Source organism: Leopardus geoffroyi, chromosome X (genome assembly GCF_018350155.1).
Source record: "Leopardus geoffroyi isolate Oge1 chromosome X, O.geoffroyi_Oge1_pat1.0, whole genome shotgun sequence".
NCBI lineage: Eukaryota > Metazoa > Chordata > Mammalia > Carnivora > Felidae > Leopardus > Leopardus geoffroyi.
In genome coordinates, this window is record NC_059343.1 from 1,253,463 (window position 1) to 1,278,383 (window position 24,921).

The following is a 24,921-nucleotide window of genomic DNA, read 5'->3' on the forward strand; positions in this document are numbered from 1 at the left end:
CAGACCCCCAGCCTCAACCCTGCCTGGATCTCAGACCCCAGCCTCAGCCCCACCTGGATCTAAGCCTCCCACGCTCAGCCCCACCGGGATCTCAGACCCCCAGGCTCAGACCTGCCTGGATCTCAGACCCCGAGCCTCAGCCCTGCCTGGATCTCAGACCCCTAGCCTCAGCCCTGCCTTGGTCTCAGACCCATAGCCTCAGCCCTGCCTGGATCTCAGACTCTTTCCTTCGGCCCTGCCTGGATCTGAGACTCCCATCCTCAGCCCTCCCTGGATCTCAGACCCCCATCCTCGGCCCTGCCTGGATCTCCGAGGGAGACAATGAATGTGAGTTGTTTAGGACACCCAGTCTGTGCTGCTTAGTTGCGGCAGCCTGGGGAACCCTAATTCAACTCAGTAGATGAGTTTTCCTCTCCGCCTGGGAGCGTTCCCTGCGGAAGGCTCTAGGAACAGCTGGCCCGGCAGGTGTCTCTTATCTCAGGAAGGAGCTGTGTGCACCCACCTTTTCCAACGAGCAGGTGGTTAGGTTATACCTTCACTCGTTTGCTACACGACGAGTCCGGGGCAGGACATGGTCAGATTCGGCCCCACGGACCTCAGAGTAGGAAGGAAGACTGCTATCGGCAGAAACTTCTCAGCCATGTGTCCCGCGAGCGCTGGCGTCCCCGTTTGCACCGAATGCGCACGTCTCCCCCAGACCCTTACGGGAAAGCCCCAACCCTCAATGGGACGGTATTAGCAGGTGGAGTCTTTCGCAAGCGATCAGGGTGCAATGAGGTCGTGGTGGGATCAGTGCTCTTCCCGGAAGAGGACTTTGCCACCTGAGCGAACGCACCCATGCCCCAACCCCAAGCTCTACATTTGAAAGACGCCGTGGTCTAGGTGATGAGAAGACCACGAAGACGAAGGAAGGTTTGTCCTGAATCTCTTTGAGCTGGAACCCCGCACACCCCAGCGGCAAGTGTGGGCACAGCTGCTTTACACCTCCCCTCCGCTCTCACGTCTCCCCTTTGCTTCTCTCTGTTTTGCGCTCTTCTTTCCTGACGTCCCGTGCCTGTGGGTCACGGTGGAGCGGTCCGCCATTGGCCGAGCACCAGGCTGTAGGCTGGATGCCCCAGGGAGCCACCATGCCTGAACCTTGACAAGGAAAGCCCACGTGCGTCGACTGTTAATGGGGCCAGCAGAATAAAGCCCTCCCGCTCTTGGCGATCCTTTGCACTGGGATCCTCCCTAACTCAACTTTTCCTGTGGTGGACGCCATGTTGGGAAGAAGACAAGGTCAAAGGCTTCCTCTCCCATGACCTCTACAACCCGAACCTGCAGGGTAAAGATGTGGGTGATATTTCACGACCCATAAGCTCAAGCTTGGGGATGTCCATCCCCAGGGACCAGAGTTGTTCATCCTTTCTTCTTCTTCCCCGGGATCACTCTTTGGCTCATTCAGTCATGGAACTCACGTCCTAGAGAAGTTCAGCCCCAACCAGGACGGGTAAATGAGGCAGACCCTCCTTAGCTTAATTCGCCAAAGAACCGTCCAGAGGATGGGATCCAGGTACGCAACTGTGTTCAAACTCACTGGCGACTCAGGTCCGTGATCATACACATCATGGAGGCAGATCGGGAAGGACCTAATTAAGACGGATATGCGGAAAGCCCCACATCACCTGCATTCTGTCTCTGGCCTCAAGCAACACCAAGGACAGATGACCACCATCAAATCCCCCAGCAAAATCTGATTACCTGCCCTCGTGCAGTTGTAGTGGAGATGAGCGGCTTTCTGGCTCACTCCCAGAATGATGAGGTGTGTTTCCTGGGCGGTCTGTGCTGAAAAAATCAGTCCCCTTCTGCATAGATAAGAAGGTTCTCTAAACAATGCTTCCTCTGGCATAAATAACATACCCCATGTTATCAACAGCTTGTAAAAAAAAAAAAAGAAGATCATTCTTAAAGACTTGGAAGACGTCTAAAATGTGAAACCAAACCCAAGAGTGAAATGTGTTGCTTTTATCAGGGGCAGGGGGGTCGCTGGGGAACCAGACGCCCGCTGGGAGACCAGGGAAGAGGGCTCTGTGTATTTATAGTTAAAGGTTTTCTCTGCGTGAAGCCACGGATGGAACTGGAAGCTACAGACTGTTTCAGTGCGATTCAGTACAGCAAATGTCTGTGAAATGCTCACCGATATTTTGTTGGCTCTCGGGGCAGAGAAAAGCTATTCTGAAAACAACCCCCGCCACCCTGTAGCTTACAAGAGCCCGGGGCTGTGGGGTCGACCGTTGGGCACAGATGCCTGAAAAAATAATACCAAAATAAGGATGGAATTTAAAGCGTGCTAAATACAACCGCCAGGGAAACATGAATGCCTTATAATCACATAATTATAGAGGGCTTTACAGTTTTGGAAATGCTTTCACACATATTCGGTTAGCGATTTTCACAACAATCTTTCCAGATGTTATTATCCAGAATTAACAAATTACCCAAGCGAGGGGCATTGTGGGTGGTGGGAGCGGGGGAGGGTCAGGGTGGGGTCGTGCTGAATGCCCACGTCTTGGTTTTTCCATAGACCCCAACCCTCTCCCTCTTGGTCCTGAATCTGCCTCCCCGGTCCCCCGTGCCGATGGTTCATTTCTCACCTCCTTTCATGTGTTCGTCTGTGGAATGAAAACCTGACTCTCCTCCGAGCCACAGACGCACATTCATGGCAGCCCAGTTGGTACATGGGGAACTAGAGACCCTACTTAACCCCCTCAAGGTCAAGCCTTCCCAGATCCCCACCTGGGCATTTCTCATCGCCCCATGTCTTGGACTGGAATCACCATTACTCTCACTTTCCTAAGTCAGCAACCCTGGAATTACCATGGAGTCTTTCCTCTTTCATATGCCACAGTCAACCAGTCAAGATGTCTTGACCTTCCTCTCTCCCTCTCGAGCACATCCAGTGCCCCCTGCACCAATGCAATGGCCTCTAAGTGGATGGCTCTGATCTCACCTCATCACTGACGTTCCCCAACTGGCATCCAGAGCTAACATCCTAAGGTGCCCATGGGCTTGTAGCACATGGTAAGCTTGTCTCCCGGACAAGCTTTGGGATGGGGCTGGGAACGGCTGCTCTTGGGAGAACTGAGACAAAGGGCAGCTCAGTTCCTTTCTCGGTCTTGAGTTCAGACGGCAGACACAGTGGAGACAGGCGTGGTGTCCGTTTGACCACCCGCCATCTTGACCCACTTTCTGCATCACACATAGCTCCAGCATTGTTCATCCTCCTTGGACCCTGGCCCAGTCTTCAACCCACCTTCCAAGGCTCCAAGCCCAGTCAAGCTTTCGCCTCCTACCCCCAACACTAGGGTAGACCACTGCCACCAGATTTCTCCTTTTGGCACTCATGAAAATGCCTGCAGTCAAACCAAGGGATAGCTAGTTGAGTTCCCGTCACCCTGGTGCAACTATGGGCAGTGGCCACCCCAATGCCCCCATGAGCACTCTCGATCGCTCCGTGCCTGGAAGGTTGCCTGAGATGTCCTCAGTCTGTCTCAATGGACATCCTGCACTGACTCCCAGCTCCACACCTCCTGGGGGATCCCATCTGGTGTGATGTAATCAGGATATACCTGAGAGGCGGGTCTTGTCCACCTGCTCTAGAGAGGAAGGAGCTGAAGCCAACACACTTGGCAAAGACACAAGAGAACGGTCTTCAGAGATGAGACCCAAGGGAGGTGAAACTTCCAGGAATTTATCACAAACTTGGTGGCTTAGTACAGCACAGATCTATTCTCTCCAAATTCTACAAGGTTACAGGTGTAAAACGTATCTCAGTGGGCCAAAATCCGAGGGTTGGCAGGGGCTGCCTTCCTCCTGGATGTTCCGGGGGAGAGTCTGTCTCCTTGTCACTTCTTTCTCCAAGTCTGACCCACCCTCCTCTCCCTTACGAGGACCCCTGTGATGGCGCTGGGCTCTCCTGGATCGTCTGAGATATCCTACCACAGGTTGATTCCACGAGGGAAGAGGAATGGCGGTAGGTCCCTACAGCACGACAGAAGGTCAACTGTAGGTTGTGATCACAGTGTGCTTGAATCTTGTTGAACGAGGGGGGAAGGATGGCTGGACGTGTGCCCTTGAGTTGATTAATGCAACCTGCCATCCTCCGGACACATCCATCAAAAAGCAATCAAGTGACCCAATGACCGGCTGATCCAAATGCATATTAAAGAGAACCAGCCGTCACTAGTCGTACATGCTGCGGGGACGTGGCCACATCCTACACTGTCAATTTGTTTCATTTGAATAGGAGACCCACCTACTGTGGGGAGACCTACAATCAGACCTGGGATTGTTTGAAACAAGCCCCACACAGGGGTCCAGAGGCACCCGGCACTGAGGACCGTGCTCCTCCTGGTCCCCACTGATCCTGAGGCAGTGAGGCAGGTGCATGGGGTTGCTGTCCTAACGCCACGGTCCCCACACCTGGCAGATGCGTTTTCTGCATCGGCACTGGCACCCCTGGGTCTCACGACCGCTGAAAAGCTTCATCTACACTCATACGGAGCCTGGGAAAGTAGAGACCGACAGACTCGTGCCAGCCTCCTGCTTCTTCTCAAGGAACTGCGCCACGCGTCCCCGGGGCGCTCCCAGCCGGGTCTGGGGCAGGCCGAGTGAGGCTGCTCTCTTGGCGTGAGACAATATTTCCAAGTCCCTTTGCTGGAGGAAGGAGACACCCGATGATGAGTCGGTAGGAAGGCAGATGGGAAAGGAAGGGCGGTAATGAAGCCCTGAAGGGAGCTGGGGGGTGCAGCTGGTTCACGAGGGGCGCTCGGATGAGACCAGGGGCACGCGTGGCGGGCAGGCCTCGAGAAGAGCTCCCCTGGCCGTCCTCATTAATTCCAACACTTGTCGAAACCCACAATCCTCGAAGGGACCAAGCTGTCAACGCTGACTCAGGGCGAGGGAGGAATCCTCAAGAAAGCGATCCGCGTTAAAGAGAACGTTGAAATCCGAGTTGGAACCATCCGTGTGAAAATCTGCAAACCCACAGAGCTTCCAAAGGCCAATATTTTCATCAGGACATTAGTATCTCAACCTGACAGGGAGAGCACAGGGAGGGATTTGTGTTTCTGGGGTAAATATGAGTACACAAGTCCCCAGCGAACTGCCTGGGGAATGGGATCCTCTGGTGTGGGGGCCATGAATGGTCGACGACAGGCAGAATCATTCTAGAAACCGGGGACCCTGCACTCTAGGATCCACGTGATCCCAATAAGGGACTTGAGGGAAACAAAAGCAAAGACACAATCATCTCCCTAGATCCCAGTCAACTAGATTGCCAGTTTTCTGGAAAGTGCCAGATAGTAAATATTGCTGGCTTCATGGGCCATCTGGTCTCTGCTATAACTACTCCGCTCTGCTGTTGAAACACAAAAAAACACGTAAATGAAAAGTGTGTGTGTGTGAATAAAACTTTATTGGCAAAACCACGTGGCCACTGAAAATAGCAAATAAGACATGACCCAGCAATATCATCTGTTAGCTAATTGCGTAGAGAGTAGGTAGGAGCATTTTCAAGAGAGGCACAAAGAAGGGGCGGGGATGGGATTATATTCGCACCTTAAGTCGTCATCTGGCTTCACAAACGCAAGACTGAAAATCCATTAAAAACAAGACGTCAGCCACAGAAATCAAGAAAGGTGCAAAGGCCGGAGGCATTCTCAGCCCTTGAACCATGTTTGTGTAAAACTGTCCTTGAAAGCCCATGGAATTCTCCGGGACATGCAGACGGGAGAACCTTCTAGAACCTTCTGAGGCCAGAGCCCACGGTGTCCCCTAGAGACACTGGGACGGAAACAGCACTGGACACGCACGGTTGATGCTCTACGGGAACGTCGTTGGAAACCGCAAAGAACGAGAAACGACCCAGATGTTCCTGACCAAGGGGATGCATGTAAGATTTCAAACACTTAATATGGACTTATTACCTGTGGGTTAAATTGGGTCCTGGCCCCCAAAACACATTTGGAGGTCCTAGCTCCCAGTAGGGTGAAGGGCACGTTACTTGAAAACAGAGTGGTTGCCAATGTGACGAAGGGAAGGGTCTGAGATGAGCCCATCCTAGATCAGGATGGCCCTGAATCCGATGACAGGTGTCCTCATAGGAGAGGCAAGAGGAGAGACACAGACACAGAGGAGAAGCCCCGTGAAGACAGACACAGAGACGGGAGGGACGTGGCCACGAGCCCAGGGATGCCTGGAGCCCCAGAAGCTGGAAGAGGCAGGAAGGACCCTCCCCTGGAGCCTCAGGAGGGAGCACAGCCCTGCCTGGATCTCCGTGGTCCTGCCCCTCTTGGGTCTCAGTGGCCCTGCCCTGCCTGGATCTCAGTGGTCCTACCCCTCCTGGATCTCAGTGGCCATGCCCTGCCTGGATCTCAGCGGCCCTGCCCTGCCTGGATCTCAGTGGCCGTACCCCTCCTGGATCTCAGTGGCCCTTCCCTGCCTGGATTTCAGTGGTCCTGCCCCGCCTGGATCTCAGTGGCCCTGCCCCTCCTGGATCTCGGTGGTCCTGCCCTGCCTGGATCTCAGCGGCCCTGCCCCTCCTGGATCTCAGTGGTCCTTCCCTGCCTGGATCTCAGTGGCCCTGTCCTGCCTGGATCTCAGTGGTCCTGCCCTGCCTGGATCTCAGTGGCCCTGTCCTGCCTGGATCTCAGTGGTCCTGCCCCTCCTGGATCTCAGTGGTCCTGCCCCTCCTGGATCTCAGGGGTCCTGCCCTGCCTGGATCTCAGTGGTCGTACCCTGCCTGGATCTCAGGGGCCCTGCCCTGCCTGGATCTCAGTGGTCCTGCCCCTCCTGGATCTCAGGGGTCCTGCCCTGCCTGGATCTCAGTGGTCCTCCCCTGCCTGTATCTCAGCATCCCTGCCCCTCCTGGATCTCAGCGGCCCTGCCCCACCTGGATCTCAGTGGCCGTACCCCTCCTGGATCTCAGTAGCCCTGCCTGGATCTCAGGGGCCCTGCCCTGCCTGGATCTCAGTGGTCCTGCCCCTCCTGGATCTCAGGGGTCCTGCCCTGCCTGGATCTCAGTGGTCGTACCCTGCCTGGATCTCAGTGGCCCTGTCCTGCCTGGATCTCACTGGTCCTGCCTGGATCTCAGCGGTCCTGTCCCCACTGGGTATCAGACTTCTGGCCTCCAGAGCTGGGACAGGATAAATTTCTGTGGTTCTTGCCATCCCGTCTGTGGTCATTTGTTTTCGCTCCCCCAGGAAACTGATGTACTGAGAAAAAAAAATCACATATTATTCTACTTCCCTAGGGATCAAAGAAAGCAAAGTTAAATTTCAGAGACACACGTGTGTGAGAGGCTGATAACAAGACAAAGTCGATGCCCTGTGTGGGACGGGGGTTAGATTTTGCAGGTGCATTTTGGGGAAACCCTGGGCACTTTTTTTTAATGTTTATTTATTTTTGACAGAGAGAGAAAGAGAGACAGAGCATAAGCAGGGGAGGGGCAGAGAGAGAGGGAGACACAGAATCCGAAGCAGGCTCCAGGCTCCAGGCTCCGAGCTGTCAGCGCAGAGCCTGATGCAGGGGTTGAACTCACAGACTGTGAGATCATGACCTGAGCCCAGTCGGAGGCTCAACCGACTGAGCCCCCCAGGTGCCGCCCGTTGGCAGTATTTCTAGTGACATCTCTTCACCCCCGAAACGTCAAGACATCACAAGACAAGTACGGGTATTTACTGAGAATTAATGAAGCACCCGTGCAAGGCGTTAGGATCCTGGTCTTGGCAGGTCCAAGATGCGGGGTTCCGGGGCTCCCCCGGGAGCAGCAAGCGATTCTCAGACACCAACCCCTGGGCTCTGACGCGTCCACTCTGAGACACCTGGATGTGGCCTCAGATGCCACAGGGTAGGACTGTCCCTGACCCCCCACCTTCAGCTGCCAATCGCAAATTCGGGTTGTCATCCCTGCAGTGGAGTGACCTGTGCGTAGACTGGAGGTTCCTCCAGAGCCTCCTCGGTTCCCTCAACCCGCCAGAGGGGCTCGCCGGGGCGCGGGGGAAACATCTCACTGCCTAGCTCACTGGGTGATCATCAGAGGCGTAGGTCAGACTGACTCTAACTGCAGCCACCGGCCCCCTTCCCCACCCCCCTCCCCGGAGGTCAGGGGGGCGGGGCAGAAAGTGCCAAGCCTCTCCTCACACGGTTGGTTCCCCTGGTAACCAGCCCCCCAAAGACTGGGGCTTCCCAAAGGTCCCCTCATTCGCATAACAAAAGACACCCCTCTGGCTCTCCCGGCCGGAAATTCCAAGGGTTTTAGGAGCTCCTGGCCAGACCCAGGCGGGAGACCAGAGATTTTTATCATAAATCACAGAGTCACCAGCACCGGGAAAGACATCCGGGAAAGGAAAGACAACTTACTCTTGGGACAACAAAGGTCACAGTGAGAAATCTCAACGCCTCCCCCCGCAAATCAAGTCACACGTCCCTCCCGATTAGCTTGCTGTGACGGCCATCGTATCCTATCCCGTGCTCTCTTAGTCTCCTGTTGTCTTGTCCTATATTATGCGACCTAACTGCATCCCGGTTCTCCTCGGCTCTAGTCTACCGTAAAAATCTGGCAATAGCCCAAACCTAGAAAGACGGGACCACTGGGTAAGTAAACAGATATGTCCTCACCGTCCGTTGAGTTTTCTTCAAATCCCAGGTAACCTAAAAGCTGATGTGGAAAGAAATACACAGGGAGGGAAGGGACAGAGCAGGACAGTGAATTCAGATCAGACACAGGGGTGTGGGCAGGGGTGTAGGAAACCTGAGCCTTCCCCTCCAGGATCAGCGGAGGAGGGTGGGCGTTGGGACCACGGGGTGGGGGCGGGGACCGTGATCAGTAGGCAAGTCTCCCTTCAAACGCCTTCCAGACTGATGGAGGAACTGGTCCCAACAAGACAAAAGGCAATGAGGGGGGGGGGGGTGGATCTCTAAACGTGACGTTAGCACAGAAACCGGGAAACTTGGATACAGCTGGCCGTCACCCCACTGGGGGCAACAGGGACTGGGAGGGACGAACATCCAAACAGAGGCGCTGGTGGGTCCAACGGGTGGGATTCGGGCTCAGGCGCAACCTGTGCGACTTCGCGGTGGCAAAGAGGAGGCAGCCTGCGCCCTCCTGGTAAGGACGCTGAGGGACGCAGAGGGACAAAGCTCCCCAGAGACTCCGGTGTGGAGAGCACCGCCACATCCCCTGGAGGCAGGGGGTAAGCTGGGGCCAAGACCGCGCCCTTCCGACGCCCTTCCGGGGCGCCAGGGGCGCCAGGGACGCCGGAAGCAGCGGCCAAAGAAACGACGTTCTGAAATCAACCAGACTTTGATTCAGAAACGCGTGCGCGAATCCTGCCGTCTGCCCTGTAGACAAACACCAGCGGCGGTTTGACTGCACACGCGGGCGGCTCCCACCGCCGACTGTTGTTGACCCGAGGGGTGCACCCGGCCGCGCGTAAGTGGCCCCGAGGTGGCCGCCCCCGGGCCGCGGACGGCAGGGCCGAGAACCGCCAGGCGAGCGTCGCAGGCTTACCTTGAACGCCCACCAGCCGAGCATCTTCTGGATGAGACGCGTGCCCCAGAAGACGTGTCTGTACAGGTCCGTGTCGACCACCCCCGGGTCGGCCACGTTGGCGGTCACGGGGCTCCCCTGGGCGGCCAGCAGTCTCTGCAGGTGGTAGGTGAACAGGACGAGCGCCAGCTTGCTTTGGGCGTAGGCGCCGTGGGGGGAGTAGCAGCGGCTGCAGGGGCAAAGCGGGACACGCGTCAGACGGTGACGCACCTGTCGTCTGTCGGGTCCCTCACCTGCCCTGTCTCTCACCTGTCCGGTCCCTCACCTGCCCTGTCCCTCACCTGCCCTGTCCCTCACCTGTCCATGTTCCTCACCTGTCCCATCCCTCACCTTTCTGGGTTCCTCACCTGTCTGAGTCCCTCACCTGTCCAGGTCCCTCACCTGTCTGCGTCCCTCACCTGTCCCATCCCGCACCTGTCCACTCCCTCATCTGTCCGGTCCCTAAGCTGTCTGCATCCCTCACCTGTCCAGCCCCTCACCTGTCCGGTCCCTCACCTGTCCACGTCCCTCACCTATCCGTGTCCCTCACCCGCCCAGTTCCCTAACCTGTCCGCGTCCCTCACCTGTCCGGTCCCTCATCTGTCTGGTTTCCTCATCTGTCCGCATCCCTCACCTGTCTGGTCCCCCACCTGACCAGGTCTCTTACCAGCCCTGTCCCTCACCTGTCCGTGTTCCTCACCTGTCCCATCCCTCACCTGTCTGGGTCCCTCACCTGTCTGAGTCCCTCACCTGTCCCATCCCTCACCTGTCTGTGTCCCTCATGTGCCTGGGTCCCTCACCTGTCCACGTCCCTCACCTGTCCCATCCCTCACCTGTCCGTGTCCCTCACCTGCCCCGTCCCTCACCTGTCTGGGTCCCTCACTTGCCCTGTCCCTCACCTATCCGGGTCCCTCACCTGTCCTGGTCCCTCACCTGCCCCGTCCCTCACCTGTCTGGGTCCGTCACCTGTCTGGGTCCCTCACCTGTCCGTGTCCCTCATCTGTCCCATCCCTCACCTGTCTGGGTCCGTCACCTGTCTGGGTCCCTCACCTGTCTGAGTCCCTCATCTGTCCCATCCCTCACCTGTCTGGGTCCCTCACCTGTCCGGGTCCCTCACCTGTCCGTGTCCCTCACCTGCCTGGGTCCCTCACCTGTCCACGTCCCTCACCTGTCCCATCCCTCACCAGTCTGGATCCCTCACCTGTCTGCGTCCCTCACCTGCCGCCTTCCTCATCTGTCCGGTCCCTCATCTGTCTGGTCCCTCACCTGTCCATGTCCCTCATCTGCCTGGGTTCCTCACCTGCCTGGGCCCCTCACCTGTCCACATCCCTCACCTGTCCGTGTCCCTCACCTGCCCAGGTCCCTCGCCTGTCCGCGTCCCTCACCTGCCCAGGTCCCTCACCTGTCCCATCCCTCACCTGCCTGTGTCCCTCGCCTGTTGGGAGTCCCTTACCTGCCTGCACCCAAGGGCCTCCCACCTGCCCTCTGCCCTGGAGTATCCTAACTGGGTTTCCACTCCCCTGCACATGGGGTTTTTCCCGTTTGTAGGACCTCCATGCGGCCTCAGCGCTCAGGAGTCATGCAGGTACCTGGCGTTACGCTCGAGAACTGAGCAGAAAGCCATACATTTCAGCGTTTGTAAGGATGTGTCAATTCTCCCTGTCTGCCTTTATTTTTTATTTCATTTAAAAAAAAACGTTTATTTATTTTGAGAGAGAGCACGAGCAGCAGGAAGGTGCAGGGAGAAAGACCGGGGGAGACTCCCAAACAGGCTCCACACTGTCAGCACAGAGCCTGATGCAGGGGCTCGGACTCAGGAACTGTGAGCTCAGGACCTGAGCCGAAATCGAGAGTCCGACGCTCAGCGGACTGAGCCACGCCTCTAACACGAGATGAAAACAGCCCAGAGCCCAGCTCTGGAAGCCTGGGATGTATGGGACGGGCCTGTTTTTATCTTTCAAATCATTTTTCAGCCGTGAAGTACGTAGTTACGTTTCATAGTCCATTTACAGAAACCCACGTTTGAGTTTTGTCAAAGTTGTGACATCTGTCGTCTCATAATGTGCTTGGAACATGATTACAACGTTTTAAAGCCGGTGTTTTCTTTGTTCCTTTTTGTTTTTTTTCTTTTCTTTGGTTTTCTTTTTTTTTTTTTGTTTGTTTGTTTTTTAATGTTTTTATTTATTTTTGAGACAGAAACAGAGCATGAGCAAGGGAGGGTCAGAGAGAGAGGGAGACATAGAATCCCAAGCAGGCTCCAGGCTCTGAGCTGTCAGCACAGAGCCCGACGTGGGGCCTGAACCCACGGACCGTGAGATCCTGACCCAAGCTGACGTTGGATGCCCAACCGACTGAGCCACCCAGGCGCCCCATTGTTTTTTGAGCAGTTGTGGGTTCACGGCGACTAAGGGGTGCTGTAGAGGTTCCCACACACCCCCTGCCTGTCCCTGCTCATGCACAGCCTCCCCCATGACCGGCATCCCCCCCGGACGGTGCTTTGGTACAAGTAATGAATGTGGACGGACCACCCAGAGCCCAGAGTTTAATTTACGTGGGGCTTTATTCTCGGTGGTGCACAGCCTACGGGTTTGGGCAAAGGTACAGTGACCTCTAAGCACCATTATGGTCCCAAACACAATAGATTCACGGCCCAAAAAGCCCCGTGTGCCTCTCCTGTCCAGCCCTGCCTCCTCCCCAACCCCAGGCCACCACCAATCTTTCTACTGTCTGCATAGTTTTGCCTTTTCCAGAATGTTCTACCGCTGGGGTCATATTGGCTTGTTTCACTGCTGAAGGACACCTAGGCGGCTTCCCAGTTTCGGGAATGAGGAATAAAGGTGCCAGACACACCTGTGTGCAGGTTTCCGAGGGGGCACGTTTTCCGGTCCAGGGGTCTGGCCGGGGGTCCGTCCCATTTCTGCTGGAGAATGAACCCCCGGCTCCTGTGTCTTAACGGATGAGTGCGGGGGGCAGGTCAGCGAGGGTAACACCGCACAAAGTTGGCACAGACTGTTTGCCAAAAGAATGGAAACCGGGCTGTTACGGAGGGAGGGAGGAAGAGCAAAATACAGGGCGGTTCAGAGCACAGATTCCCTCCCTGATCCAACACAAGCCCCAAACCCTCAATTATCGTCAACATACTGGGAGTTTTTTCTTTTTGGGGCCGATTTCTCCTCTCTGCTTCCTGCAGGGGAGAGGACAAGGCCGCAGGAAACAGGCGGTTATTTACTGCAGGCAGATCGATGCCGACTTTCCTCTTGGCTTCTGGCCACTGACGACGGGCCGTGTGCATGCAAGCTTTGCACGGAATTCCCAAGATTGCCCGGGTCGGGGTGAAGGTCGGCGCCTTTCAAGGTTGTGATACTTAAGTATGCACGTTTCCCAAGGAAAAATTGATGTGTTATGTGATTATGGTTTTATACGGAAGAAGGGAGAAGAAAGCACTAAAAATCTTTAAAAATACTTTGCAGGGCCAGGACGGGGGGGAGTCAATACATTTTTCCAGAGGACAGAGGAAGAAAGTCTAAGAGGACAAGTAATTTCATGAGACGTCCCCCGGCGGACTTACGGAGAAAGAGTCGTCCGAGGCGGAAATGGAAAAGAATCAAAGCAAATAAACAGAAGGACGTGACTCCCCACTGAGGTTTGTAAATAGAACCCCAAGGACTTGGAAAGGCAGCCGGTGCGGCGAACAAGGAAGAGGCTGAATGTTAACAGATGAAAGGGAGCAGGGAGACAGAGTCCAAGAACGGTTCTCGCTGCATCAGGATAAACGAATTCAGGAACCGTGTGCGTGGCTGGGTTCTACACGGAACGGTTAACTGCTTGCTTTCGTAATATGTGGTGTCAAAAACCAGAATGCAAACCGTGAGAATACATGCTTGTTTTCTGTAAATACGAACATATTTGGGTAATTACTTAAAGAATAATTCAAAGGCTAACCTGAAACAAAAGTTACAGGTGGTAATGTGGTACGTTGTGGGGGGGGGGGGGGGGCAGAAAAACGTTCCTCCTAGACTTTTGAGTGCTGTCCATAAGGTCTGCAAATTAAATTGAGAACTGCTAGATCAACAGGGGAAAGTCACATCAATGTTATTCTGAACTTTACATCTGTAGGGGGATCTTCATAAAAGACCATTAGGCTTGGGTTTATATATCATTTAACCAAGGTTGGGAAATGGTGGAGGAGTGAGTAGACAAAGAAAAGGGGGTTTGGGCTGCCAGAGGTGATAAATAATTGTGGGAGGACGGAGGCAGACCTGGGTGGGCACATCTGTAAGCGGCAAACATTGCCATGGGCGTCTGGAACCGACTCTGCCCCCAAGAGCCTCGGGAAGGAGCGTGCCCCTCGCCACCTGGACGTCCAGCCTCCAGAGCTGGCAGAGACTCAGGTCCTGTGGTTCTAAGCCACGCCAGCTGTGGTGCCTTGTTACGGACGCCCCTGGACGACGTCGTGTGATCCACGGACACTCACGCACCAGCTCTGCCCAGAAGAGCATGTGTGTTAGTGGTACACGGGCAGCCGTTCCTTCATCCGGGAGATTGGCAAACTTTGTGACGAAGAGACCCTCGTCCGTTCTGAGGACGGGAACCGGGACGGGGACACACGTCTGCTTTGGGCCCAGGGAGGGGAGAGAGCGTGGTCCCAGGCCCTTCCTTGCCCGGCACATCGTGGTGAATAGCGGTCACCCTTGGTGTCGAACCCAAGCTGGGGTAGCGCAGACAAGACCCACAGAGGACCTCGTCGGTCCTCAGGTGTCCACGGCTACAGGAGGCTGGACAGTGACACAAGCCGGGGTGCATGGCAGTCTAGACGTTGCTGGGAAGGTGTTTTCTTAGCTGGGAATAACCCTGAAATCAGTAGATTTGGAGGAAAGTGGGTCACCCTCCAAGAGGCGGGTGGGCCTCGTCTAATCAGTGGAAGGCTTTAAGAGGAAACATGGCGTTCCCTTCAAAGAGGAAGGGATTTGGCCTGGGGACTGCAGCTTTGAAATACTCCCTGAACTACCAGTTTTTAGGCTCCAGATGGCAATTCTGACTCTTAGTTGCTTCACCAGCCTGCTGGTCAACCCCGTAGAGGCGGGATTTGTCAGTCTCTCTGATCTGTGAGCCAATTCGTTAACGAAATCCATCCAGGGGCTCCTGGGTGGCTCAGCTGGTTGGACGTGTGAGTGTCGATTTCCGCTCAGGTCATGATCTCTCAGTCCGTGAGTTCGAGCCCCACGTTGGGCTCTGTGCGGACAGCTCGGAGCCTGGAGCCTGCTTCGGATTCTGTGTCTCCCTCTCTCTCTGCCCCTCCCCTGCTCACGTCTGTCTCTCCCTCTCTCAAAAATAAATAAACATTAAAAATTTTTTTAAATAAAAAAAATTTTAAAAGCAACAAAAAAACCCCAAATCGATGTACCTCTGTCTCATAATATATATATAATAATCCATCTTATGTAATATATATTTATATATAACATATACAGATATAAACATATTATATATATATATATATGTTTTAACTTAAACAATGATAGTTTTATCCCCTCCTCCCAAAACGAAATCTATTTTTTTAAATAAAGCTATCCGTTTCTTCATGAGTCAGTTCCCTTGATTACCAGCAATTTTTAACAGACTCTGCCCATGTGGGTTTTGGAATGCTTTACCATATCCTCATTTATGCCTTTGCAAGAACACGGATTGCCAGAAAATCCGTCCTGGCGGTTATCACTACTTCCCAGGGGTGTTTACATCAGGTGGAGGGGGGACCGAGTGCTTGTGTCGGGCTCTGTGCTGACAGCTCGGAGCCTGGAGCCTGCTTCGGATTCTGTGTCTCCGTCTCTCTCTTTCCCTCCCCTGCTCGTGCTCCGTGCCTCCAAAATGAATAAACATGAAAAACAATTAAAAAAATGAAAAAAGCAAAAAAAATTCCTACAACTAAAGTATGCATTTCAGGATGTAGTAACACAGAACACGACAAAATGTTTGCATAAAGTTATCCAATGATTCCGATCACAGCGGAAAGCCTCAATTGCTGGGTTTGTACCGCTGGGCCGTCTTCTTTCCTGGGATGGAGTTTTGACTCTATGAGTGATTGACTAGTGATATTAAGAAGATTTTTTAAAAAATGAGGGGTGCCTGGGGGGCTGAGTCGGTTGAGCTTCTTGACTAGTGATATTAAGAAGATTTTTTAGGGGCGCCTGGGTGGCGCAGTCGGTTAAGCATCCGGCTTCAGCCAGGTCACGATCTCGCGGTCCGTGAGTTCGAGCCCCGCGTCGGGCTCTGGGCTGATGGCTCAGAGCCTGGAGCCTGTTTCCGATTCTGTGTCTCCCTCTCTCTCTGCCCCTCCCCCGTTCATGCTCTGTCTCTCTCTGTCCCAAAAATAAATAAACGTGGAAAAAAAAAAATTAAAAAAAAAAATAAAAAAAAAAAGAAGATTTTTTAAAAAATGAGGGGTGCCTGGGGGGCTGAGTCGGTTGAGCTTCTGACTTCGGCTGAGGTCATGATGTCACGGTTCGTGGGTTCGAGCCCCGCGTGGGGCTCTGTGCTGACGGCTCAGAGCCTGGAACCTGCTTCACATTCTGTGTCTCCCACTCTCTCTGCCCCTGCCCCATTCAGTCTCTGTCTCTGTGTCTGTCTGTGTCTCTCTCTCAAAAATAAACATTAAAATTTTTTTTAAGTAAATAAATACAATAGCAAAAGCCGACTGATACAAGTACTTCACTTTTTTTGAATCTTTTTCACTCTAATGAACATACAAGAGTGGTGATCTGAAAATTATTCTCCAACTACTCAAAAACAGCAACATTTTCAATGATGAAAAAATACAATCCTTGAAAGTAATTGTTTTTTAATTAACTGATCCTGAGGCACCCAGATGGCTCAGTCGGTTAAGTGTCCGCCTTCGGCTCAGGTCATGAATTCACAGATCGTGGGTTTGAGCCCCGCATGGGGCTCTGGGCTGACAGCTCGGAGCCTGGAGCTGCTTCGGATTCTGTGTGTCCGTCTCTCTCTGCCCCTCCCCTGCTCGCACTTTGTCTCTCTCTCTCTCTCTCTCAAAAATAAACATTAAAAAATATTTTTTAAAAAGTTAAATACAGAAGGGCTTCTGGGTGGCTCAGTCTGTTAAGCATGTGACTTTAGCTCAGCTCATGATCTCACAGTCCGTGAGTTCAGGCCGCACATCGGGCTCTGTGCTGACAGCTCAGAGCCCAGGGCCTGCTTCACATTCTGTGTCTCCCACTCTCTCTGCTCCCACCCTGCTCGACCTCTGTCTCTCTCCGTCTCTCTCAAAAACCAAATAAACATTAAGAAAGGATGAAAACAAAGCGAGCCTCGGTGTTGGTTTCCCCACGCGTGACCCGAGCCTCCTGTGGGTTCACCGACAAGCACTTCTGGGCCCTACTGATGGGCCCATCGCGGCCCGCGCTTGCTCGTGTGGCCGCAGAGCGGAAGGTGGTTCGTGGACGACGGTCACCCTAAGTGTCGCTGGGACGCGCTGGCCGCCCGCGGGGCTGGGGTGCACCGGCTCCCGCGATGCTGAGCACGAGCCCCGCGCCCTCCCGCGCCCTCCCGCGCCGACGGCCGGTCTCGAGCCCCCCGCTCGGCCCCCCGCGGGCACGCACCTGCCGTGCAGGTCGCGCATGCGCAGCTCGCCCACGTAATGCGTGGCGGACGACACGGTCACCACCCTGGCGGTGCGGCCGGGGCGTCCGGCCTCCTTCAGGGAGTCCAGCAGGAGGTTGGTGAGGACGAAGTGGCCCAGGTAGTTCAGCCCGAAGTGCTCCTCAAATCCGTCTCTGGTCCTCCTCTGCGGGACCATCATCACGCCGGCTGGAAGAAACGGGGTTCCGGGGCGGGTTACGACGGGGGCACGGGGGGGGGGGCGCTGTGGCACACACGGGCTGCAGGGACGCGGACACAAGCCCGGGCCTACAGTGGGCACGATGCCACGAGGGGCAGACGGGCCCGTGCTAGGCAAGACTCGTAAGAGACAGGCGTGTGCAAGACGCTGAGAATGTGCCGAGTCAGCAACAGGTGCCCCCGACCAGCCCGGGAGGTTCATCCTTCCGGAGACAAGGGCCGTCGGCGCAGACAAAGACTCCCTTTTCCAAGGAGCTTCCCGGCCAGGGCGGAGCGGGCAGGGCCCAGAGCCTGCTCCCCGAGCCCCTTCAGCGACAGCACCCACCCCACCCCCCACCATGCACAGGGCACCCACAAATCCACTCACTCCTCAGGGTGCCCTGTGCAAAACACATTCCTGGGGCGCCCAGGGGGCCCAGTCGGTGAAGCGTCCGACCTCGGCTCAGGTCACGATCTCACGGTTCATGAGTTCAACCCCTGCATCAGGCTCTGCGCTGACAGCTCAGAGCCTGGAGCCTGCTTCTGCTTCTGTGTCTCCCTCTCGCTCTGCCCCCCCCCCTGCTCGCGCTCTGTCTCTCTCTCTCAAAAAATAAAATGAAACGTTAAAAAAACAAATTAAAAAAAAAAAAAAAAAAAAAGAAACACATTCCTAAAAGCAAGTTCTCTGCTTGCTACCTGCGTTCTCCCCCAGGTCCGAACACCCGCACGCCCGTCAGGGCGACGCTCGGCTGAGTCCCAGTCCCTGAATCTTCTCCACGGATGCCACGCCTTCCGGGTGTGCAGGAACCGCGCCCGGGCCACGTGGCTCCAGGTCCTGGAGGGCCAGCTTGCTAGGGACCCGGATGCGTGGGTGTGCGGCCGTGTTGTACCGGCATGCAATTCTGCGTGTGTTTCTCCAGGTGTTGGAGACACAGTTGCATACGGGCATGCATTTGCACACACGTGCACACGTCACACACACACACACACAGATACACACGGGTCTTACACATGCAACAAAGGGCGTATCCCGAGAGGCACTAAAACTCAGCAAAGGAACGTTCGCAAAGGGCACTGAGCATCTGCTCCTACAAGCGGATGCGAAGCCTAGCATTTTGGGAAAACATTAACGCCTCCCCAGCAGTGCCATTGTCTTGATGGTTCTGTTGAGGATGATGAAGTCAGATGAGCAGAGCTCTGTCCGGGCCGGGACGGTTATGAACTCCTGGTCAGGGGAGCCTCGCTTGCCACGCACCCCGGCTTGCACGAGGCTGGTGGGGAGGGAAGTCAAGGCGGCGGTGAAGCAAGGCTGCGCATGTTGACTTTGGAGCCTCTAGGATGGGGTGGTTGGTAACAGCAGTAGCCACTGGCATGGCAGGGCAGGGCAGGCCAAAGTTTTCAATTCCTGGGACGTCAGTTCATGGCAAAATTATCAATTCCTGGGACATCACTGCATGCCCAAATTATCAATTCCTGGGACATCAGTTCATCCCAAAATTATCAATTCCTGGGACATCACTGCAGCCCAAATTATCAATTCCTGGGATGTCAGTTCATCCCCAAATTATCAATTCCTGGGACATCACTGCATGCCCAAATTATCAATTCCTGGGATGTCAGTTCATCCCAAAATTATCAATTCCTGGGACATCACTGCATGCCCAAATTATCAATTCCTGGGACATCACTGCATGCCCAAATTATCAATTCCTGGGATGTCAGTTCATCCCAAAATTATCAATTCCTGGGACATCAGTTCATCCCCAAATTATCAATTCCTGGGACATCACTGCATGCCAAAATTATTGATGCCTGGGACATCACTACGTGCCAAAATTATCAATTCCTGAGATATTAGTGCATGCCAAAATTATCAATTCTGGGACATCACTGCATGCCAAAGTTTTCAATTCCTGGGACATCAGTTCATCCCCAAATTATCAATTCTGGGACATCACTGCATGCCCAAATTATCAATTCCTGGGACGTCAGTTCATCCCAAAGTGATCCATTCCTGGGACATCACTGTATGCCCAAATTATCAATTCCTGGGACATCACTGCATGCCCAAATTATCAATTCCTGGGACATCAGTTCATCCCCAAATTATCAATTCCTGGGACATCACTGCATGCCAAAGTTTTCAATTCCTGGGACATCAGTTCATCCCCAAATTATCAATTCTGGGACATCACTGCATGCCCAAATTATCCATTCCTGGGACATCAGTTCATCCCAAAGTGATCCATTCCTGGGACATCACTGCATGCCCAAATTATCCATTCCTGGCACATCGGTGCACGTCTGCAATCAGTTCCTGGAACATTACTGTATGCATAATGGTCAGTTCCTGGAAAATCCCTGCATCGTGCATTATCAATCCCGCATCAGAGAGCCCCACATCTGAGAACACCAAACACAGCCTTCCAAGTATCCGAATTCATTGGAAAGTACCCCGCATAGAGGGATAGGGGCATCAGCAGGGCATGTGGGTCTCGACAGGGATTGTTCGGAATTTGGGGGTGTTGACCTGGGTGAGGTCCCAGGGCTACGACCTGCTTAGTTAAGGACAACCTGTTATAAGACAAATGGCTCAGGGAGGTTATTGCCCTCCTCGTGATGGCCTTGGAGACCCTGGACGTTGGCAGCAGAGACGACCGTGGGGGGACTCTGGGCAGGTGCACGGACTTTGGGTTCCCCCCACCCCGGGGCCGCAGTGCTGGACTCATCAGTCTCAGCCTTTGCGGGGGCGCACGCGGTCCGCTATTCGGGCACACGTGCTGAAGGACAAACACAGCCTCGTCTCCCAAAGGCTGAACGTATCCTACTCATTGAGTTTCCATGGTGGGCAATGGGGTGATAACGTCCCCAAGGAAATGTGGGGTAACTGTGGAGCCGGGGGGAGGATATGCCAACTTGGATCTCTGTTCGATTCGAGTTCTGCCGTCAGATCCCAGCGCAACCTCACCGACCCAGACTCTGAGGATCGGACGATAATGATGCTCTGGGCAAAGAAGTTCACGGCTAGTCCGGAAATCCTACCCGGTTATCGGAGCGAATCCCTGGGGTAAACAGCCTCGTTGGGGAAAGCGTGCTTTCGCAAGAGCGGCGAGGACGCCGTGGCCGCGAACACATTTGGCCACCGCCTGGAAATGTGCAATCCATCCTGGGGCTCGCAGAAGCGCGGTGGGAGGGGGGGGCGCCTGCACCCCGGAGGCTGTGCCTGAAGCCGTGTGGGGTCCCCTGCACATTCCTAACGAGAATCTCCTCCTTCATCCATATTCTAATGGAAAATATGCTGGAGACCTTCCCACAGCACAGCTTGGCCCATCTCAGATGCTAACGCTTAGGGCATGTCTCCTACGTGCCCAGGGAGAAATGTTTTTTAATGTCTGTTTTTGAGATTGAGTGGGGGAGGGGCAAAGAGAGAGGGAGACAGAATCCGAAGCAGGTTCCAGATTCAGAGCTGTCCGCACAGAGCCCGACACGGGGCTCGAACCCACAAACCGTGATATCGCCACCCGAGTCGAAGTCGGGCGTTCAGCCGACCGAGCCCCCCAGACGCCCCTCTTTTTAGGAATTGTTGACGTTGGGAAACGCATCCATCAGAGATACGGGAAGGAGTCCTACGAGGATAAAACATCACCCGTGCAGCCATTTCAAACCTACTCAGGAACAGGTGCGGAGATGGGAGAAAGGATAAATAAAATTTTGACGGGAATCAACTATGAATGCTGAGCCGTCTCCGCAGATGTACTATTGATCCTTCTTGTGTCAGATAAATCGTCAGCATGGGTCCCGAGCCTCCAGAAAGAGGCAGTCTGGTTCTATTTTCATCCCGGCAGCAAATGCAAACACAATTTCCCGCCTGAAGTACTTAACATTTGCAACATCTCGATCGCTCCGATGTTGAAGAATTTAAGATAAAAGTTAACAAAACAAAACAAAACAAAACAAAACAAAACAGAGGGGTGCCTGGCTGGCTCAGTCAGTTAAGTGTCTGATTCTTGATCTAAGCTCAGGTCTTGATATCAGGGTTGTGAGTTCAAGACCTGCATTGGGCTCCGTGCTGGGCATAAAGCTTATTTAAAGAAAAAAATTTAAAAAGAAAAGAAAGGCAGAAATTGTAGCTTCCCTCGGCCCCTGGGAGGTCCCTTCATGGAGCAGAGCTGGGGCTGGTTCCAGGAGGCAGGTGGTCGCATAATAGGACGTTGGTCCTCTCATCCCACATCCTTGGAAACAGCTCGGGGGGTAAGACGCACTGTCCCAGAGGAGGGTCCTGGGCAAAAGGTTTTGGGAAATTCTGCAGACCCTCTAGGACCCTAAGGAAGCCATGGCCAGGGTCCTGCTGGGAGAAGCCCCGAGTTGGAAAACGTGTGTGCGCCCGTTGACCCCGGGGCCCCCCCAAACCCTCGTAAATAATCCCGCCTCACAATTCACATGAGACACGGCTCGGCTGAAGGCGCGTGCCCACAGACCACGGCACGAGGCCCATGGGAAACGCCCTCCCTTCCTGCAAGTCAAGGCCAGTCTGAGCCGAGCCCCCATCCTGGGTCCCCAGGATGCCGCTCCCAGAGCCGGAGACGTTCTGCACAGGTCACAGGTGGGATGCGGGCTTTCCTGTCGTGCACACGACTGTGCTGTCATCGAGGAGGGGGGTCTCCTACGGTGACGCGTCTGGCACAATAATGACTCTCCAGTGTCCGAGTCCTCTGCTGGAGAACGGTTTGCACGAGGTCAGGACTTGCACACCACTGGGCCCTTCCTGCCGGGGAAGCACCAAGCTCCTGGGAGGTGGCTGCGGGGAGCTGAGGGACGACCCCGCCCAGACACGTCCACGATGGGATCCCCACGTGGTGGACGGACCCACGTCCCCAGACACGTCCACGACCCGATCCCACGTGGCAGACAGACTCACGTCCCCAGACACGTCCACGACCGGATTCCCACGTGGCGGACAGACTGACGTTCTCAGACACGTCCCCAACCTGATCCCCACGTGGTGGATGGACTCACGTCCCCAGACACGTCCCCGACCCGACCCACGCGTGGGACAGACTGATGTCCCTATAGACATTCATGTCCTGACTTCTCTGAGCCTGTGAATATGTGCCCTTACGTGAATAAAGGGACTTTGCAGATGGGGGTGGTTCAGAACCCTGAGATGGGGGTGGTCCTGGATGGCCCCAGTGGTGCAAGGTCTCCACAAGGGTCTTCCCAGGAGGGAGGCGGGAGGCTCAGAGTTGGAGAAGGCGATGTACGCACAGAGCAAACATCATGAAGAGACAGAGGGACGCCGGGGTTACACCCTCCACCCCAATGGCTTTGAGAATGAGAGGACGCATCACGAGCCCAGGAATGCCACCAGCCTCCAGAAGCTTGAAAAGGCACATCAGTTCAAGAGAAATCAAGGCATGGAAGGAAAACAGAGGGACTGTCCCTTGGGGCCAGTGGCACGTGGGGTCAGGGATTGCACACTGGGCGCGTGGCACCTCTGTGTGGCTGGGGCGTGCTGTAGCGATGGGGGGTCCCAGGCACGGAGGAAGGTGTGTGTGGAGGACAAGTTTGGGCTGACGTGAAGCCAACGTGTGGACGGGATTCCCTACAGACAGAAGACGGACAGGGCAAACAGAAAGCCCGTATTTCCTGTTTACAGGGAAAGGACTGATTTCTGCCAATAAACGTCAGGTGCGCCGGTGCGGGAAGCCTTGAACGGTATGGGGAAAGGTCCGTGGAGAAGAAAGAAAGATCAATACCGTTCTGAGCCTTCCAGAGAGAACCAGCAGCACTAACAACACCCACAGCGGGTCTGTTCCCGGGGGAAGGAGGCGGGTGTGGCGTTAGCTATCACCGTGTGGCACCCACACATCACCGCCATATGGCCACACAACCGAATGCATTAAAGAGACGGTTGGAGTCGGATCTTCTGAGTCTTAGGCTCTCCGTCTTCCCCTTCAGGGAGTGTTTCCAATCAAACAGGTGCATCGGGCATCACAATGTCTCTCTGTAGCCTGTCCTGCCCACGAATGCCGTTAACACCACAGAAGACGGTGAAACGCGGTAAGACAAAAAGGACACACACACGTCCAGGGGAGCGGCAGGGAGAGAGGGACCGAAAGAACCCCAAGCAGGTTCCCTGATGTCAACGCACAGCCCCGCGAGGGGCCCTAACTCATAACCGTGAGCTCATGACCTGAGCCGAAATCAAGACTCGTAGCAGCAGTTTCCACAATAGCCCAATTATGGAAAGAGCCTACGTGTCCAACAAGCGACGAATGGATAAAGAAGATGTGGTTTATAAATTCAATGGAATGCTACTTGGCAATGAGAAAGAACGAAATCTGGCCATTTGCAGCAACGTGGATGGAACTGGAGGAGATCATGCTACGTGAAACAAGTCAGTCAGAGAAAGACGGATATCGTATGTTTTCACTCATAGGTGGATCTGGAGCAACTTAACAGAAGACCATGGGGGAGGAGAAGGGGGAAAAAAGTTACAGAGGGGGAAGGAGGCAAACCATAAGAGACTCTTAAATACTGAGAACAAACTGAGGGTTGATGGAGGGTGGGGGAGAGGGGAAAGTGGGTGAAGGGCACCGAGGAGGGCACCTGTTGGGATGAGCACTGGGTGTCGTATGGAAGCCAATCTGACAATAAATTATATTTAAAAAAAAAAGAGTTGGCGGCTTGACCAACTGAGCCACCCAGGCTCCCCCACCCCCACAACAGATGAATAGTTTAGCAAATATTTTATACATTTTGGAAAGAAGGTACAGTGGTTGTAGCTCAATGATTTACGGTCATTGTTTTCGCCATATTAATACTATCATTTATCTCCTCTACGGTCGACCAGTTGGCCTCCAAGTCTGAAAGCGAGCTGGGACGTTCTTCCGGTATGCGTGTTTTTCCGATAGTTTTGGTGCTCTATGTGGATTCAGTTTGGACACGTGAATGGCGCTGCCTCCTCACCGTGGAGGGTTTGGATGAATCTGTAGGACATCTGTCGAGTGTAGCGTGGGAAGACAGGAATGGCTCAGGCACCATGCTGAGAAACCCAGACGTGGCCACGATGCTCTTAAGAGCGGGGCTGAAAGGAGGGGTCCAGGTCAAGGCTAGTTTGTGTTGAAGACGGACAGGTGGGTGGGTGGAAGGCAGGGTAAGGGGACACACAGACCCTGTGTGTCTGTGTGATGGGTGTTGGCTTCGGGGAAGAAGTCAAGAGACAGCTGTGCATGGAGCCTACATCCTGATGACGCCCCCTGGGGACACGCTCAATATTTAATAAGGGAACGTGTGAACACGCCCCCCTCTTACACGTTCATAACACACCTTACTTAGCCCATGTGGGCCAACCAAAATATCGACCCCACACACCGTTATCATCAGGCTTACCATCATTGCAAATTGATTATGCCAATGACAATAGCCAAATGCATCAACGAGGCAAAGCGTCACGACAACACCACGTATATTCATGAATTTCCACGCAAGTCCTTCCTTCCCAAAGGACTTCTCTCGCGGGATGG

At 54.3% G+C, this 24,921-nt stretch overlaps 1 protein-coding gene across 11 annotated transcripts in view; it reads right to left on the bottom strand.

Moving 5' to 3' along the window:
• The window catches only part of DHRSX (dehydrogenase/reductase X-linked), a 227,781-nt gene that overhangs the window by 95,329 nt on the left and 107,531 nt on the right, over positions 1 to 24,921 (bottom strand). For 10 of the 11 annotated variants that reach the window (XR_006710937.1, XR_006710938.1, XR_006710935.1 and 7 more), the window contains 2 exons: positions 17,179 to 17,386; positions 9,551 to 9,758 (listed from right to left, as the gene is read on the bottom strand). Coding sequence is in view for 6 of the 11 variants with exons in the window: in XM_045471941.1 (XP_045327897.1) it covers positions 9,551 to 9,758; positions 17,179 to 17,386 (416 nt within the window). In the remaining 5 variants the exon portion in view is untranslated. Of the gene's footprint in view, positions 1 to 5,434; positions 5,824 to 9,550; positions 9,759 to 17,178; positions 17,387 to 24,921 lie in introns of those variants that run through there. The other variant, XM_045471943.1, reaches the window with a different exon arrangement.